The sequence below is a fragment of the Pan troglodytes genome, chromosome 1 (assembly GCF_028858775.2).
Source record: "Pan troglodytes isolate AG18354 chromosome 1, NHGRI_mPanTro3-v2.0_pri, whole genome shotgun sequence".
Taxonomy (NCBI): domain Eukaryota; kingdom Metazoa; phylum Chordata; class Mammalia; order Primates; family Hominidae; genus Pan; species Pan troglodytes.
The window spans coordinates 65,908,633-65,925,234 of NC_072398.2; the positions used below are offsets into that span (position 1 = coordinate 65,908,633).

The 16,602-nt window shown below is 41.5% G+C and overlaps 1 protein-coding gene across 2 annotated transcripts in view; it reads right to left on the reverse strand.

The window, feature by feature from the left end:
- LAMC2 (laminin subunit gamma 2) overlaps positions 1–16,602 on the reverse strand; it is an 83,885-nt gene that overhangs the window by 45,986 nt on the left and 21,297 nt on the right. The window contains exon 4 of one of the 2 annotated variants that reach the window (XM_009439410.5): positions 12,484–12,705. In XM_009439410.5, coding sequence (XP_009437685.3) covers positions 12,484–12,705 — 222 coding nt within the window. Of the gene's footprint in view, positions 1–12,483; positions 14,562–16,602 lie in introns of both variants that reach the window. The other variant, XM_054656585.2, reaches the window with a different exon arrangement.

Here is a 16,602-nt window from a genome sequence, read left to right on the forward strand (position 1 = left end):
AGAGGAACATGAGATTTTCAATGAGATTAAGGGTCTGGGACTTTCAGGTTGCTGCTCATACCAGATGAACTATTTCCACCCTAGGACTGCCCACCCATCTGTGGTCTATGACCCCAGAGCTGCAATGCTTTCTGCCTGCCACCTCAAAGGGCAGCGAGCCTAGGGCTGTGTGGGAGGAGGGCAAGGCGATGAGGCAGGCCTCAGAGCATGAAATCAGTTTGCAGTGCTCAGGCAGCCTTGATAGGTAGTGTACTTGGCGGCTGTGTGGGACGATGTCAGGAGCTAGGAATTTGAGCATCATGTTTAAACCTGACAGTGTGTGCTGGTTGCTATTACATAGTGCTTTGTTGCTGTTGCTACCATTTCGGTTGCTTAGTGCACTAAAACTGATTCAGTGAAACAGCAGCAAGTTTATATGATGTGACCTGTAATCTCCCGTGAATTACTCGAACTATGAACCATTTAAAGATAATGCTCAGCCCGGCACGGTGGCTCACGCCTATAATCCCAGCACTTTGGGAGGCCAAGGCGGGCAGATCATGAGGTCAGGAGGTCAAGACCATCCTGGCCAACATGGTGAAACCCTGTCTCTACTAAAATACACAAAAAAATTAGCCGGGTGTGGTGGCAGGCACCTGTAGTTCCAGCTACTGAGGTGGCTGAGGCAGGGGAATCACTTGAACGCAGGAGGTGGAGGTTGCAGTAAGCCGAGATCACGAAACCGCACTCCAGCCTGGCGACAGAGTGAGACTCTGTCTCAATTAAAAAAAAAGAAAGAAAGAAAGAAAAAAAAAAGATGATGCTCAATTATCTTTCTTATTTAGAGGAAAGGGATGTGCCCTGTGTTTCCTTTCCTGCATGTGTCCCTCATTCTCTTTCTGAGACATCAAATCTTTTTCCCTCCTTCCTTTGTGCAACTCTCTTCCCTTGGATACAATGATGTCACACTGCCAGGTGTCTGTCTGCCTTCTGACCTTCCCTATTCAAGGCTTTGCTGGCTCCTCTCCTTACCCCAACTCTAAATGTCGGTGCTCCTCAGGGCTCCTTAATCTCCACAACGTCTCAGTCTGTGTCTCCCTTGGGTGATCTCATCCATGACAAGGACTTCAATAACCACCGTAATTGTTGACATCCGAAGATACTTCCTTGGCCCAAACTTCATCCTCAACTTCAGGTCCTCATGTCTGCCATCCACTCATTTATTTACTTATTTACTTATTACTTTTACTTTTTTTTTTTTTTTTTGAGACGGAGTCTCGCTCTGTCGCCCAGGCTGGAGTGCAGTAGCATGATCTCGGCTCACAGCAAGCTCTGCCTCCCAGGTTCACGCCATTCTCCTGCCTCAGCCTCCCAAGTAGCTGGGACTATAGGCGCCCGCCAGCACGCCCGGCTAATTTTTTGTATTTTTAGTAGAGACAGGGTTTCACCTTGTTTGCCAGGTTGGTCTCGAACTCCTGATCTCAAGTGATTTGCCCACCTCGCCGTCCCAAAGTGTTGGGATTACAGGCATGAGTCAGTGCGCCCAGCTCACTTTACATTTCCAATTGGTTATCTCAAAAGTTCTTTACACAAAACCTGTTTAAAACCAAACTTATGATTGCCATGCCTTCAAGTCGGAAAGCTGGAAGCTATCCTTACAGGTTCTCCACCTTTCTCACCTGCCTATTTAACACTGAATTTTGTTGATATAACCCACTAAATATCTCAAACCCAATCAAGTCCATCTCCACTATAGTCATATCTAGACCAAACCTCAATCATCTCTTGCCTGCCATCACTTCTTAGCTGAATTCCCTGCAACTTCTTTTGCTTCCCTCCACTCAGCAATCAGAAAATCTTTCCAAAATACAAACTGTATCATGGCTTCTCTGCTTAATATTCTGTAGTTTCTTTCCTTTCCTTTGAAGTTAAGCACCAGAATTCCTCAATATTGCCTACAAGGACTATCATGGTCTTACCCTATCTACTTTTCCAGCCTAATTTCATATAACGCTCACCACTGGGACATCTTCATCTCTCTTCCATTCATTCACATACACTTCATTTTATGTCTTCATTTCCTCTGCTTCTTAAAATTCTTGCTTTATAAAAGAAAACCATCATGGTGGGCAGACACAAATTGGGGCTGACAATCTCAACTAGTCTCCTATTTCATTTTTTTCAAAGAAGTTACACTAAAAACTAAATCTTAATATACCTTATTGGATACCATTCCCTTCTTCTGAGTCAAAAGACTGCTCTCATGTAAACTGACAACTCTTTTATGTTCAAAGATAGCAACAGTTGCCTCCATGAAGTCACCTATAATGAGGTCTTTCAATGGGAAGTCCAAATGTAAAAAGCTATACTGAAGATGGTGAATAAAGTTTCAGTTGCATATACCCACTTTTAAAAATCTAGCAAAGGTTTTTCTCAGTACAAAAGCAATTATTGAAAGGGTCCTTTAAATAGAAATTTATCCTAATGTATTTTAAAAATTTTTATCAGCCAGGCACAGTGGCTCATGCCTGTAATCCCACCACTTTGGGAGGCCGAGGCAGGTGAATCACTTGAGATCAGGAGTTTGAGACCAGCCTTACCAACATAGTGAAACCCTGTCTCTACTAAAAATACAAAATTAGCTGGGCGTGGTGGCACACACCTATAATACCAGCTACTTGGGAGGCTGAGGCAGGAGAATCACTTGAACCCGGTAGGCGGAGGTTGCAGTGAGCCGAGATTGTGCCATTGCACTCCAGCCTGGGCAACAAGAGTGAAACTCCATCTCAAAAAAAAAAAAAATCATTTTTATCAAAAATAAATAATTATGACAAATATTCAAATTGCATATTATGTATGCAATCTAAAGCAAGATACTACCTGTCATTTATCAGTTTGATATCAAAGGCATCAGAAGCTATGATCCTCTTTGCAAAAATCCATGTCTTCAAGTCTGAGACATTCAAGATGAAAAGATGAATGTTTTTATTATATTATATTTACATGTGATGATGAAAATGCTTATAAGGATTTTTCTAGTTTTAAAACCTCCTACATGGAATTTTTCTTTCCAAGTTTTAATATGTTTCTCGGCTTAAGCAGATATTTTAAAACAAAATCTGAATCCTTCATCATTTAAACTGGCCTTGAACTTCATTGTTTAATGTGTGAATATCTGCTTCTAGTTTTATCTTCTTAAAGAATGTCACAATATGTTCCCTAATTAGAATAAGAAAACTGAAATGGTACTTCTCTCACTAAGGCTTTTAACTGAATTTAGGCTTCTTTTGCAAATTTTTCATAGCCACATTTTAAGCCACCACAGCCAGAAAACTGATACCATATCCTGCCTGATCCATTTGTTTCATTTAAATAAAGGGCACGGCACCAGTTGACATTTAAATGTCCAAGCAATGTGAGTAAGGCTGAGGCAGGAAGTGCTAGGATGAGAGGAATGACAGAGCTCAGTTCTCTAATCTCACAGGCAATTTTGAATCATAAAGTATGGGTCAGTTTTTTCAACTCTGAATACTCCAAAGTCATCAAGAGTCAGTGAAACTCAGATCACTGCCATTTCCTTTTGAATGATTATGGCTTCAGAGGAGACACCTGTTTCACCGAGAGTTCATAGTACATTATATCACAGCCTAGACTTGGGAATGTACCCGTGTGAACTGTAGATGACTCAGCCTGGTGAGGACTCCATCAGGAGTTCACACCTGGAGATGTCTTCCCCTGACACTCCACTGGGACACCAGTGCCCAGGCAGACAATGAGGAGGGGGAAGAAAGTCCCAGTGAACAGGGAAACTGGGGACACCAAGTTTTGTCTGACTAGCAAAGGAGTGGAGGGTAAAGGTAAAACTGAGGGTTCAGTCTGAGTAAGCTCACAGGTGAAAGGGAAGGCAAACTGAGGACATTAGAGTTATAGCTGGCACTGTCAAAGGCTCTACCGTAAGACAGCTGCTGTCAGCTGCAGCATAGACTCAGGAAGTGATTGTGGTAAGATTCTATATGAGAGCAACCACCTCCATGGAACCCCACACTCTTCTGACCACAGAAATAAAGGGTTATACATTTCTGTGAAGTTACCTACAAAGAAAAGCATTCCAGCATAGAAAGGACATTTAACTGTTATTCAAAGAGCACAGTGTTCTCTGGACATTTCTTGCATGGCCTAGAAAAAGGTATCCTATGCCCCTCTAAGAAGCAGTTGAAATAAAGGGAATCAGAGATTCCAGGGACGCCAGAGGTAAATACCTGAAGCAAAGAGGACCAAAAGGAAAGAAACCTTCTATGATGTGTCTGAATAAAGAGAAGTTAAAAAGGAGATTCTAATTTGTACTAAAATGCCTTTTGGAGATAATTGAAATAAAAACCATGATTTTTCAATTATTTAAATTTATGTTTCATTGATTCCTTAAAAAAAAACAATAAATCTTCCTTTTTAAATCCTTACTGCTTTTGTGAACAATACTTTTTTGTACAAGGAGATCAGGCAAAGATTTTTTGCTATCACTACATCCCTTCACAAACATACAAGCATTTAGGTATGTGTGTGGGCTTACATACCATTATATAGTTCTTAGTCTTCACAAAAGAACAATGGTAATTCATGTGCATTTGCAATGTTGGGAAAATATGCATGGAGTGCATTTATAGCATCTTCCTTACAGATTTTTTTTTTTTTTTTTTTCAGAAAAAAGATGAATTAAAACTGTATTGCTGGCTGGGTATGGTGGCTCACATCTGTAATTCCAACACTTTGGGAGGCCAAGGTGGGCAGATCACGTGACATCAGGAGTTCGAGACCAGGCTGGCCAGCATGGCAAAACTCCATCTCTACTAAAAATATAAAAATTAGCTGGGCCTGGTGGCATGCGCCTGTAATCCCAGCTACTCAGGAGGCTGAGATGGGAGAAGCACTTGAACCCAGGAGCCAAGATTGCACCACTGCACTCCAGCCTGGGTGAGAGAGGGAGACTCCATCTCAAAAACAAAAACACTGTATTGCCTAAAGTCAGAAGAATGAATTAAATGAGCTATTATGAGCCAAACTACCTTTACACATCCATAAAGAGAAGTAACAAACATTTTGAGAAGAGACTGGACCATGAAGACTACATCAGGGAGTATCTTGCATCTCAGTTGAACAAATATGCTGTTTCTCCACTATTACTTCCTATGCCAGGTCCACTGTGGCCTTTCCCCTGCTCCCTGCAGATCTCAGAATGTGAAGATCCCCTCCTACCATGGTACAACTGCCTGGATAGGGCAAGAGCAGCAGCTTCAGATTACTGTTGGATCCACTGCCTTCCCAAAGTAGGCCAGGCTATTTGGGATGAAAAACGATTTTTAAACACTAGGAATCCCCTACCAAAAAGTATCCTTTTACCAAGAGCAAAATGGGCCATGATTTGAAACAGCAGTAAGTATGTATAAAGCTTACGTGGTCAACATTCTGGCCATGAAACAGACCTCTTTCTGAAAGACTCCAAAACGTACAAGGGTCTGTAGCAGGGAGACAGAAATAATCTCTGGACATGATTACGTATATACAGATGCAAAATGTCAACAGTCATTAAAGAACAATGATTGCTAAAAGAGAAAGTCTTATCACAGTACTATCAACGATCCTAAACTGAGCCACTTGGTCAATTCCAAGCTGCATGATAACCTGACAACAGAGTGGAACAAAAGGAAGAGAAAACTTGGTAATTTGAAATCTGTTCTCTTGTTAATGCCCCACAAACTAGAGCTGTGCTTAGTTTTAACCTGTTGTTCTCTGATATTTTTAAAGGAAAGGCCAATATATTGAATCATATACACAAATGGAGACTTCTGAAAAGACGAGATAGATGTCTTCATTAGAAATACAGGTGGTATGTCAACAGTAGATAAAGGTTCCATCAAGTTCGAAGATTAGTTTAAATGGAAATTCAGGCTGGGCACAGTGGCTCATGCCTGTAATCCCAGCACTTTGGGAGGCTGAGGCGGGCGGATCACGAGGTCAGGAGACCTGAGACCATCGTGGCTAACACAGTGAAACCCCGTCTCTACTAAAAATACAAAAAATTAGTCAGGCATGGTGGTGCACCCCTAAAGTCCCAGCTACCCGGGAAGCTGACACAGGAGAATTGCTTGAAGCTGGGAGGCGGGGAGGTTGCAGGGAGCCAAGATCATGCCACTGCACTCCAGCCTGGGTGACAGAACAAGACTCCATCTCAAAAAAAGAAAAATGAGAAATATGCCAAGGAGTTATCTCAGAAAAAGAACATTAAACTAGTAACTGAAATCTGGCCCTGGTCAAAGCAGTCACTCTTCTGTGCCTCAATTTTCCTACCTATAAAAGGATGAAACATGCCGGAGCCCAGCTCTGCTATGACCAACAGTAAGAAATTGGGCAGTTAATTTACCTCACTGGGTGTCATTTTTCTCATGCATAAAATGAGAGGCTCTTGTAGAGAACCCCTGAGGCCCACTCTCATTTTAGTTCTACAATACTGTAATAAGAGAAAAACATGGTGAAACATAAAATACTTTGTATGAAATGCCCCACATCAGTGCAGCTGAGCATTTGGATGATTTGTCCAAGTTTTAAGTTAGTTGTGGGAAATGATTTGGCTGCAATTTGATTCTTTTCTAATGCGGAGATACATATCCCCACAATAAATAAAAAGACGCGGTTAGAATTCTGTAAATATAAGCCCTGAATAAGTGCAGGATCCCTATACGTTTGGCCAATTGATCTCCACCCCTCACCTGATACAACAGAAGGGAAAGACTCAGGTTCTTCCATAGATCAGTGCTGGAGGAAGAACCATTCTCTTCTGTTTCCATGGTTGTGACATAAAGAAGCAGATGCTTTTTGGGGAATTACATATGCAGACATACAGTCACCCACAGACAGAAAAGACTTAGCCTTTGGCTTTGGACATGATTCAAACATTACATCACCTATCTGGGGATTATATTAAAACATAGCCCAGTAATGATTCAGTCACCTACTAGGTTTAATTTCTGACTAAATGAGAGTATTCCAGAATCTATGGAGCTCCTATTTCTACATTGATCTCTCTTTTTTTTTTTGATATGGAATCTCATTCTGTCGCCCAGGCTGGAGTGCAGTGGCATGATCTTGGGTCACTGCAATCTCTGCCTCCCGGGTTCAAGCAGTCCCCCTGCCTCAGCCTCCTGAGTAGCTGGGATTATAGGCACATGCCACCATGCCCAGGTAATTTTTGTATGTTTTAGTAGAGACAGGGTTTCACCATGTTGACCAAGCTGGTCTTGAACTCTGGACCTCAGGTAATCCGCCCGCCTCGGCCTCCCAAAGTGCTGGGATTAAAGGCATGAGCCACCGCACCCAGCCCTCTACATTGATCTCTAATAGATGATTCAAGTCTTGCCCTTAGAAATTTCTCTAGGACAGAAAAAAAAAAAAAGTCAGTAAGTTTGAACCATTAAGAACTTAAGTGGGTTAAATGGGAAAGATATTCCCAGGATTCTCTCAACACCTTAACTTTATGCCCTGACTTTCCCATAAACACGAATCACAAATCAACAATCTTTCTCAGCTTCTTGGGCCAGTGAGGCTGAACCAGTGGCTGCCCCCAGTTTAGAACACCCAGAATTTAAGCCCATATGGGAATTTCCAGCCCACCTCCAACCCAATTCTATATCTCTGTACATGCTTGAATATAAGGTAGAGGTTTTAATTTTTCCAAAATTATCCCTCAGGAAAAAAAAAATCATACTTAAGTCCTTTCAAAATCTTGCATATTATAGGGTACTTTCTCAATTACTTTATTGTAAAAATATTGTTTGGGGAAGATACATTAAGCTAAAATGACCTCAATCAATGTATTGGAGACTTATCAGTAAGAAAGGGGCCCAGCTGTCTAAACAATTCTCATAATGGTGCATTTCTTCATAGTTGTGAGTGCTGAAAGGTGTTGCATATAAGCCTTTCAGAGTGATTATGCTGTGAAGATCACAATATACACTAAGGGATAATTTGTCTATCTTTTAAATGTTTTGAAAATGATGTACTTTCCAGTGACCACATCAAAAACAGATTCAAACAGTACTGTATCTCAAGTCATCTGGTGAGATGAATATAACTGAATATAATTTGAATATAATTACTTCATAAAATGTGAGTGAACAAATCAACACTTCTAAGTATAATATTTTATCAATTATGTGACTTTCAATATATCTGTGTAATTAATTTACTAAATTAAACATAAAGAGACATTTGACTACTACCTCTGTATTGCTAAATGTTCTCATAATCAAGTTGTCCAAATCCTTTCTTTGAATGTGGGGGAAGTTCTTCCCATTGGGAAATGAGAGATGATCTTTTTAGGGTCATCTTATATTTGAGCATGTTTTGAGAAGCAATAGATTTGCTGAATCTGTGTGTGATGAGGTCTGGTGGATGAAAAAGGCAAGGAGAAGGAATGATACGAGATCCAGTCTTGAAACTGCAACCTGCTTTGGGTTCCTGTTTTGTTGGGTAAAACTTGGGGCTCATGTCTGCTTGAGCAGAAAGGCTCCTCAGCACCTTCTTGGGCTGACGAAAGGAGAGTAAAAAGGAGGCCCTTCAAAAATGTTACCACTTAAAACACAGAAAGCAATATACCAAATTCAGTGCTGGCAGGGCAGTTAGTTGTAACAATAACAGTAATCTATTAACATGTATTAAGTGCTTACCAGGCAATGTGCAAAGTGATTTTTGTGTAATGGTCATATCGATTTATCATCCTTATTCTGAGATGTAGGAGCTAAGTAACAGGTGAGGTAGCTTGCCCAAGTCCCAAAATATAAATGTGCCACAATGGTACATGATAGGGCTGGGATTTGAACCCAGGCAGTCTTACTCCAGAGCCTGCACTTTTGTGTATGATGCTATACCACTTCAATGATTTAAATAACAGAATCTACGAGGGAGCATAAACATTTCCAAGGATCCTTCCTACTATCCACAGCATCTTTTTTCTAGCATCAGGGCATGGGAAAAACCAAATTAGTGATCTATGATAATCGTGGATTCTGAATTCGCCATTCTGGAAGAACAATTGCTTCAAAACTCACCTGACGGCTAAATCCAGCAGTGATAGTCCTCATTCTTTGTATATACACATTTGGATATCTGAACACCAGTTATTACTGCCATGTTGCTGACAGTCTTCCTTTGACTAACAAAACCCTCTTCTTCTTTGATTTTCCTCTATCCTCAGTGCTCATTCCTCCTGATTCTGCTCCATCGTTCCTCTATCTCTTTTTTAAGTGCTGAGGTTTCTTTTACCTCCATATCCTAGGCAATCTCGTCTGTGGTCAAGGCTTTGCTTTCTACCTCTGGGCCCCCAAATTTATATCTCAAATTTCCCTTCTAAACTAAAATAAAAAGAGAGGGTCTTGCTTTGTCACCCAGGCTGGAGTGCAGTGGTGCAATCTCAGCTCACTGTAGCCTCGCCCTCACAGGCTCAAGTGATCCTCCTGCCTTAGCCTCCTAGAGGTGGGGTTTCTCCATGTTTCCCAGGCTGGTCTCGACTCCTGGGCTCAAGTGATCCACCCACCTCAGCCTCCCAAAGTGCTGTGATTATAGGCATGAGTCACTGTGCCCAGACTGATCCTTCTTTTATAGTCCTCATCCTTTAATGGCATCACTGTCTAACCATGTACAAACCTAAAGCCTTGGATCCATCTTGGACTCTTCCTTAGTTCTCTCAACTTTCCTATACTCATATCCCTAAAACACAGACTTATTGGATCACCAGATTCTTTAGATTTCACCTCCTAAATGTCCCTTTAATCTGTTTCCTCTTTGCTTTCATTACCATGATGAAAGTCTTCATCATCTCTCATGAGAATTACGGTAATCACCATTTATCTGGCTTCCCTAGCTCCACTTCATTCTCTAAGCCCTCGAGTGAGTGACCTTTCTAAAATATGAATCCAGTCACACTAATTCCTGCTTACAAATCATTCACAGCTCTTCTTTGCCTACAGGGCACCATCCTACTGAACAGCCTGGCACATAAAGCCCTTCACAAGCATATTGGTGGCTACGTTTCTAGTCTCTTTCTTATCTCTTTCTCAATCCTTCTCCAGTCATACCTCCTGCTATGAACTAAGATCCAGACCATTGGGGCCACATGCCACTTTATCTCACACCAGGCAATCCTATCCTGAAGGGGAGCCTTGGTCTTTCTGATCTCTGGGCAAATGAATTCACTACACTGTACTGTTGGCTTTGGACTTTTTAAAGAAATGTGGTTCCAGGCATTTTAAGGCACTTTACAGTAATTGTTCATCCTTTCAAAAACTCTGCAAGGTTGAAGTACTATTGCCTCCATTTTACAATGAAGAAGCAGACACCAAGTATTACTAATAAGGAACTAGTAAGTGAATGAACCAAAATGTAAAGCCAGGTCAGGCTGACTCTAAAGCCTGTGCTTTAGCTGAGCCCAACCCTGAAGTCTTGCCAATTTCATCTATTGCCATAATTTCTACTGCAAGGAAACAACCAGGAAGCAACATCACTGCTTTAGGTTCTCATATGTGCAGCCCACAGGACACTCAGACACGGTCACTTTGAGACATGGCAGATACCATATTTTCAGTCCAACTTCTAGCACATCCCAGCATCCCATGAATGAAAAAGCATGTGTGTTCTACCCTGGCAACAAACTTCACATTCCCATTGAATCCCAAAATGAAGGCCTCTGAGGAGGGAGAATAAAACCTTAGTCTGCCTCCAGGGAAGGGGAAAGTGGCAATGAGCCTCAGTGGTATTTCTGACTTCTTGGGGTAGATGGATGCCCAGAAGCTGGTATGTCTTTAAGAAGTGAGAATCCTAGCTCTGTCCTCTTAAGCCTGATTTTATTAAAATAGCATTGATAGCATCCTATATATTTATTTTTGTTCCCTAATGCTAACACACACATATGTACTCAACTATAGCCAACAAGAAAATTGCTTAAATGATTACTTATCATGTATAAAAGATGTATCTTATTCCTTTATTACTTTTATAATGTGGCTCAAAAAGCTCCAGCCTAAGAGCCCCTGGATCAAGAGCCAGTTTCATCTCTGCCTGTGTGGCCTTGAGAAACACATTTTCATTTTCTCATTTTTCAAATCAAGAGATTCCAAGTAGTTGATCCATAAGCAGTCCCTTTAAATTCTAATATTCAGAGACTATTTTTACTTTGGGGATGTCTTCCATTAGGCTGAGACTTCTTATCCCAGCCCTAAGAGAACATACCCTTCATGACCATTTTCAGAACCTTTTATTTATCACTTTTTAAAACTGTATATATTTAAGGTATACAACATGATGTTTCGATATACACAGTAAAATAGTATTCTAGTCAGGCAAATTAATATGTTCATTATTTCACATACTTATCTCCAACTTTTTTTTTTTTTTTTTTTGGTGGCAATCATACATGGTTTTGAAAATGGTAGTCAGAGATGATAGGTTGGAAGTTAATTCCAAGACTATTTTAGACAAAAAGGACTGTAGCATTGCATTCAAACACATGCTCAAACATTATTCATGCCACTCAAATCCAATTCAGGCCAGCATCACCCGGAATGCACAATAATATTGGGAATGGCTTATACAATTGCATGTGCATGTGAGCATTATCTCATATTCATGCATGCACTTGTGTGGAAATGGCTCTTGGTCTTGGACCTATTGAAAGAATGATTGAAACGCCATCAGATGCAGGATGCAATATAAACATAAAACATCAGGGCAATTATACAGGCATATATCCATAGAACTAAGTGACAAGGAAAACACCCATAAAATGTTGCCATAGCTGACACATGCTTACAGTTAAGAGTTGCTAGGTTCTCACAAAGTTTTGTTTACATGAACTTAACGTCTAACACATGACAGCCAACTAGGTGCCCTAGATAAGATCAAATGATATATGACACAGGTGCCTGTTGAATGAATATTACATGAAAATACTATGAAAAGTAACGTGATGCAAAAGTTAAGGGTATTGCTAATACTATTAAGGCTCATTTTTCCATCCGAAATTTGAAACATCAATTACAGGATTATTGAAGAGGTTCCTTTGCAATCTTTGTGGTGTTCACAGTCATGGGAAACATTGCCACCAAAACCTTTTAATAAAAGCACACGCTGGGGAAAGAACGTATATAACAACACATTATTGATTAAATAGCGGCCCCTTGGTCGAAAAAAGACATCAAGAAGGAACATTTTTAAGGTAAGGAAGACCCTCTTTTGTCACAGCTTATTGGCTTACTATTTTTAAAAAGCAGATAGCTTTATGTATTAGTCTCATTTAAAATCCGTCTCTGGAGGAGCCCCAGATAGGGGAGGAGAAGGGAGCTCTGACAAGTTTCTGGACAAAGTGGGAATCCTCGGAGGTACGTTCAGCCATCACGGTCTGCAGAGAAAGACAGATTCTCAGCCCAGGGCTGAGATGTTGCCTTGTGGAAGCCGACTCACCTTCCCTCCTGGAGGTGGCCCGGGCTGCGGGCAGGAGGAGCGAGAAGCAGAGGCAGCAGCCCAGCCAGAGCGCAGGCATGGCGGGGCCGGGCCGCTCAGTCTCCGTCTCCGCTGCAGGGGTCGCTGCCCGGCGCCTCGGTTGGTGGTTCTCACTCTGCGCTCCGCTGTGCCTTCCTTTTCCTTGATCAGGTGGTTTTATCGACTCTTCTACCTGACTCAGTCCTGACAGGAAGAGAGCCTGTGTTTCAGGGTGTGACTCACCTGTGAATAAGGAGGACCCAGCCCTCCAGAGGCAGACAAACACACAGAGCACAAACCGGGCTGGAAAATCGCTCCCCGCAGCCTCCCGCTCCCCCTCGCAGCGAGGAGGGCGCACACCTGGCCCGGGCCAAGGGTGTGGCACAGAGGCTGCGGCCCGGGAGCCTTTGCCTGGAATGTGCGAGATTCCCCGGAGCCCTCCTTCTCTCCCGGGGTGGTCCAGGGCAGATTCACAGAGGTAGACAGCAGCCCGCCCCTTCCTCAAACTGGGAGGCCCAATCTTAAGAGCGCTAACTCAGAAATAAGGCAGCAGCCCGAATCAGCTCCGGCTTAAAAGGACATCAAGGAAGACAAGTCAGTCGGAGAGTCACAACAGGGTCCTCTCCACCCTCCAGTTTAGGGTCAACCTCTCCTTTCTCCAGGCTGAACCAAGGGTTTCTCTCCTGGTCCACATAACTTCCTGCTCACCAGGGTTAGCAACTCATAAAGTAACCTATTGACTGGCCAACCTCCCTATAAAGACTGAGTATCGTTTTCTTTTTGTTTGTTTTTTTTTGTTTGTTGGTTGGTTTTTGTTTTTGTTTTCAATGGCACCATCATAGCGCACTGCAGCCTCCAACCCCTGGGCTCAAGCAATCCTCCCGCCTCAGCCTCTTGAGGAGCTAGGGCTACAGGCAAATGCCACCACACCCAGCTAATTTTTAAATTTTTTGTAGAGACGAGGTCTTGCTGTGTTGGGCAGGCTGACCTTGAATTCCTGGCCTCAAGTAATCCTCCTGCCTTGGCCTCCCAAAGTGCTGGGATTATAGGCATAAACACCATCCCTGGCCCACTTTATATTCCTAACTAGTATAGTATCTAGCTTGCAGTTGGTGCTTAATAAATATTGGCTTGAAATGAATAAGAAAGAGGATCTAGATACCAAACTCTTTTACATCTTAGAGTGTATTTCTCAGCCACTCTCCGTGGGCACTAGAGAAAATATTTGTTGAGACCAACTTTGAATGTTATCCACTAGCACAGTGCTAGCTGAAGTGAGTAATATCTAGACAACTGCAAATCTTGGTATAAACTATATTGTCTCTTCTCCTAAGGAGGCTAGTGACAATAATTCAGAGAGGTGGCTGTCAAGAAGGCTTTGGTTCCTGCTAGAGATTTAAAAATTGCTAGAGCTTTATAAATACACAATCTGTCCAAAACAACCAACCCTTCTTCTCAACATTGAGGCCTACAAAGGCCCCCAATAAATAGCTATTTGCTGACTAAATATATGAATATTCTCTAGATTGTTCTGTGGATGACAACAACATAAGATAATGAACAAATCATCCAGGGCAGACATAAGTGTCAAAGGTTCTAAAAACTTCGGTTCATGCATGTCATGGAGACCAGTGTGGGCTGACTGGGATAGCTAGGGATGGCTTTGTACAGAACGTGGAGTATGAACTGGGTGTTAGGAATAGCTGGGGTCTGAATACAGAACCCAAGAATGGTAGGGGCAAGACAGGTTGCTGCAAACTGGCTGACACCTATTCTAAAATCTCCAGCAATAAAACCTGAGGAATAGAAAAGAAACTCCAACTTTCTCATCCAAGGCTTGATTCTCTTCTACTCTGCCCAGGATTCAAACAAATTACACAAATATTCTTCTCTCTCAAAACTCAGAGTCTCCAGCTACAGCTAAGGTTTCAGTTCACAGAGACGGTATTTAGAATTTTCCCTTCTAGTCGCTGGTGCCTTGTGGAGGCTGAGGTCCTGTCCCTGAGTCCCATCTTTGTTGTGCAATTCACCACGGTCCTGCAGGAACAAGGAACAGGGCCCTACAAAATAAAGTCTTGAAGGAAGATTTCATTTTAGTGCAGATTGCTATAGTTTATTATATGTTAAAAGTTGGAACAGATGTTTTCATCTAGCATCATTTTGGGACAGTGATAATAGCAATACAAACACATAAGTAATGCTTACTATTTGCCAGTCGCTGTTGTAAATCCATTATCTCATTAAACTTTTAATCTTTAAAACAACTTTATGAATTAGGTGTACTATTAATTTCCCCATTTTACAGACAAGAAAACACAGGCATGCGAAAGTCAGGTAACATGCTCAAAGTCACACTGCTAGTAAGTTGCAAAGCCAAGGTTCAAAACCAGGCCATATGACTCCACAATCCATTAGCTCTTTGTTACGTCAGATTAAAAAGTACCATAAAAAACAAAGACAAATTCACAACACTGAATGAATTCAACATGCAATCAAAAGTTATTTATCAATGACCATTATAACCTAGCCAGATTGTAGACTATTGGCCTACATCGATAAATTCAAGTCACAAAAGACTCTGAACAAATATTTCCAATTTTTCCAAGATGTTAGTTCTGGAAGGACTGCCAGAGGTCATCTGGACCAGGGGCAGCAAATGGGCAGCAGGCCCCTGGGCACCAGACCCACCAGCAGCCTCTTTTATGTGAGCAGTGCAGGATTTAAAACATATTTTTAAAATGTAAACGCCTTAAGGCAGGCACTCCCCAACTTTTCTCAGTTCCCACCTCTTCACATTGCCTTATTCTGGGCTTCTCCACACATCCAAACAACTGTCTGGCTCAGGCTTGACGCCCCTGCTCTGGCCTCATCCCTTACCTTGCTCAGGGACAATATCGACCCCTTTTACTAATCTGAGAATTCTTCTCTAGTGCATTCCTGAGGTTAAGAGAGTTCTAGTGGCCAAAAGTTGAGGCTTAGGCAGGTTCCCAGGGCCAAATCATGGCTTCTATTCATCAAAGCAGTTACTTTGCTTTCTGTGATCCTTAGTTTCTTAATCTATAAAATGGAGATAATATTAAAACACTTACCTAGTAGGTTTATTAGAGTTAATGAATTATCTAGGGCTCAGAACAGCACCAGGCACATAATATGTACTATACAGATATAGCCATAATAAGAACAATAATTATTGTTTTAAAAATTATTATTATCTCTGAGTGAGCACTAATCATTTTTCTGTTGTTAAAATTACTAACAAATACCATGTGAGAAAGATGAAATTTTTGCTTCAATCCATCTAATTAATTATTGAATCATTATTTTACAATTTTGTGGAACTCTTGGCCTAATCCAGGTTCATGCCCGTATTACCAATATTTACTTGGATGCTATTAATTATTTCATATTTTTGCTGCATATCTGGAAATTTCCTTCACATACAGATTTTCTTACCAAATGTTTCAATTTTTTTTTTTTTTTTTTTTTGAGATGGAGTCTCACTCTGTCACCTAGGCCGAAGTGCAGTGGCACAGTCTCAGCTCACTGCAACCTCCACCTCCCGGGTTCAAGCGATTCTCCTGCCTAAGCCTTCTGAGTAGCTGGGATTGGTGGCAGGTGCCACCGTACGTGGCTAATTTTTGTGTTTTTTAATAGAGATGGGATTTCACCATGTTAGCCAGGCTGCTCTTGGACTCCTGACCTCAAGTGATCCTCCCGCCTCAGCCTCCCAAAGTGCTGGGATTACAGGCCTGAACCACTGTGCCCAGCCTGTTTCAAAATTTGTGAAACAGAGCAAGACTCTGTCTCAAAAAAAAAAAAAAAAAAAAATTGTGAATTTAAAACTTCACTTTCAGACGGGTAGGGATCTTACATTTCAAGGAAAAGGTAAAGGTAAAGATTTAAATGTATTCTTAGGATTACCTTTAATTAACACATGGCTTTTCAAAAAAGCAAAAACAAAAATCTATTTGCTTTTCCATGTGGCCCAAATAAATATATATTTTTTTCAAATCCAGACAAAAGTCAACTTAATACCACTCAGTAACAAAAAGGAATAAACTACTGATACATACACAGCATGGGTGAATCTCAAAGCATTGT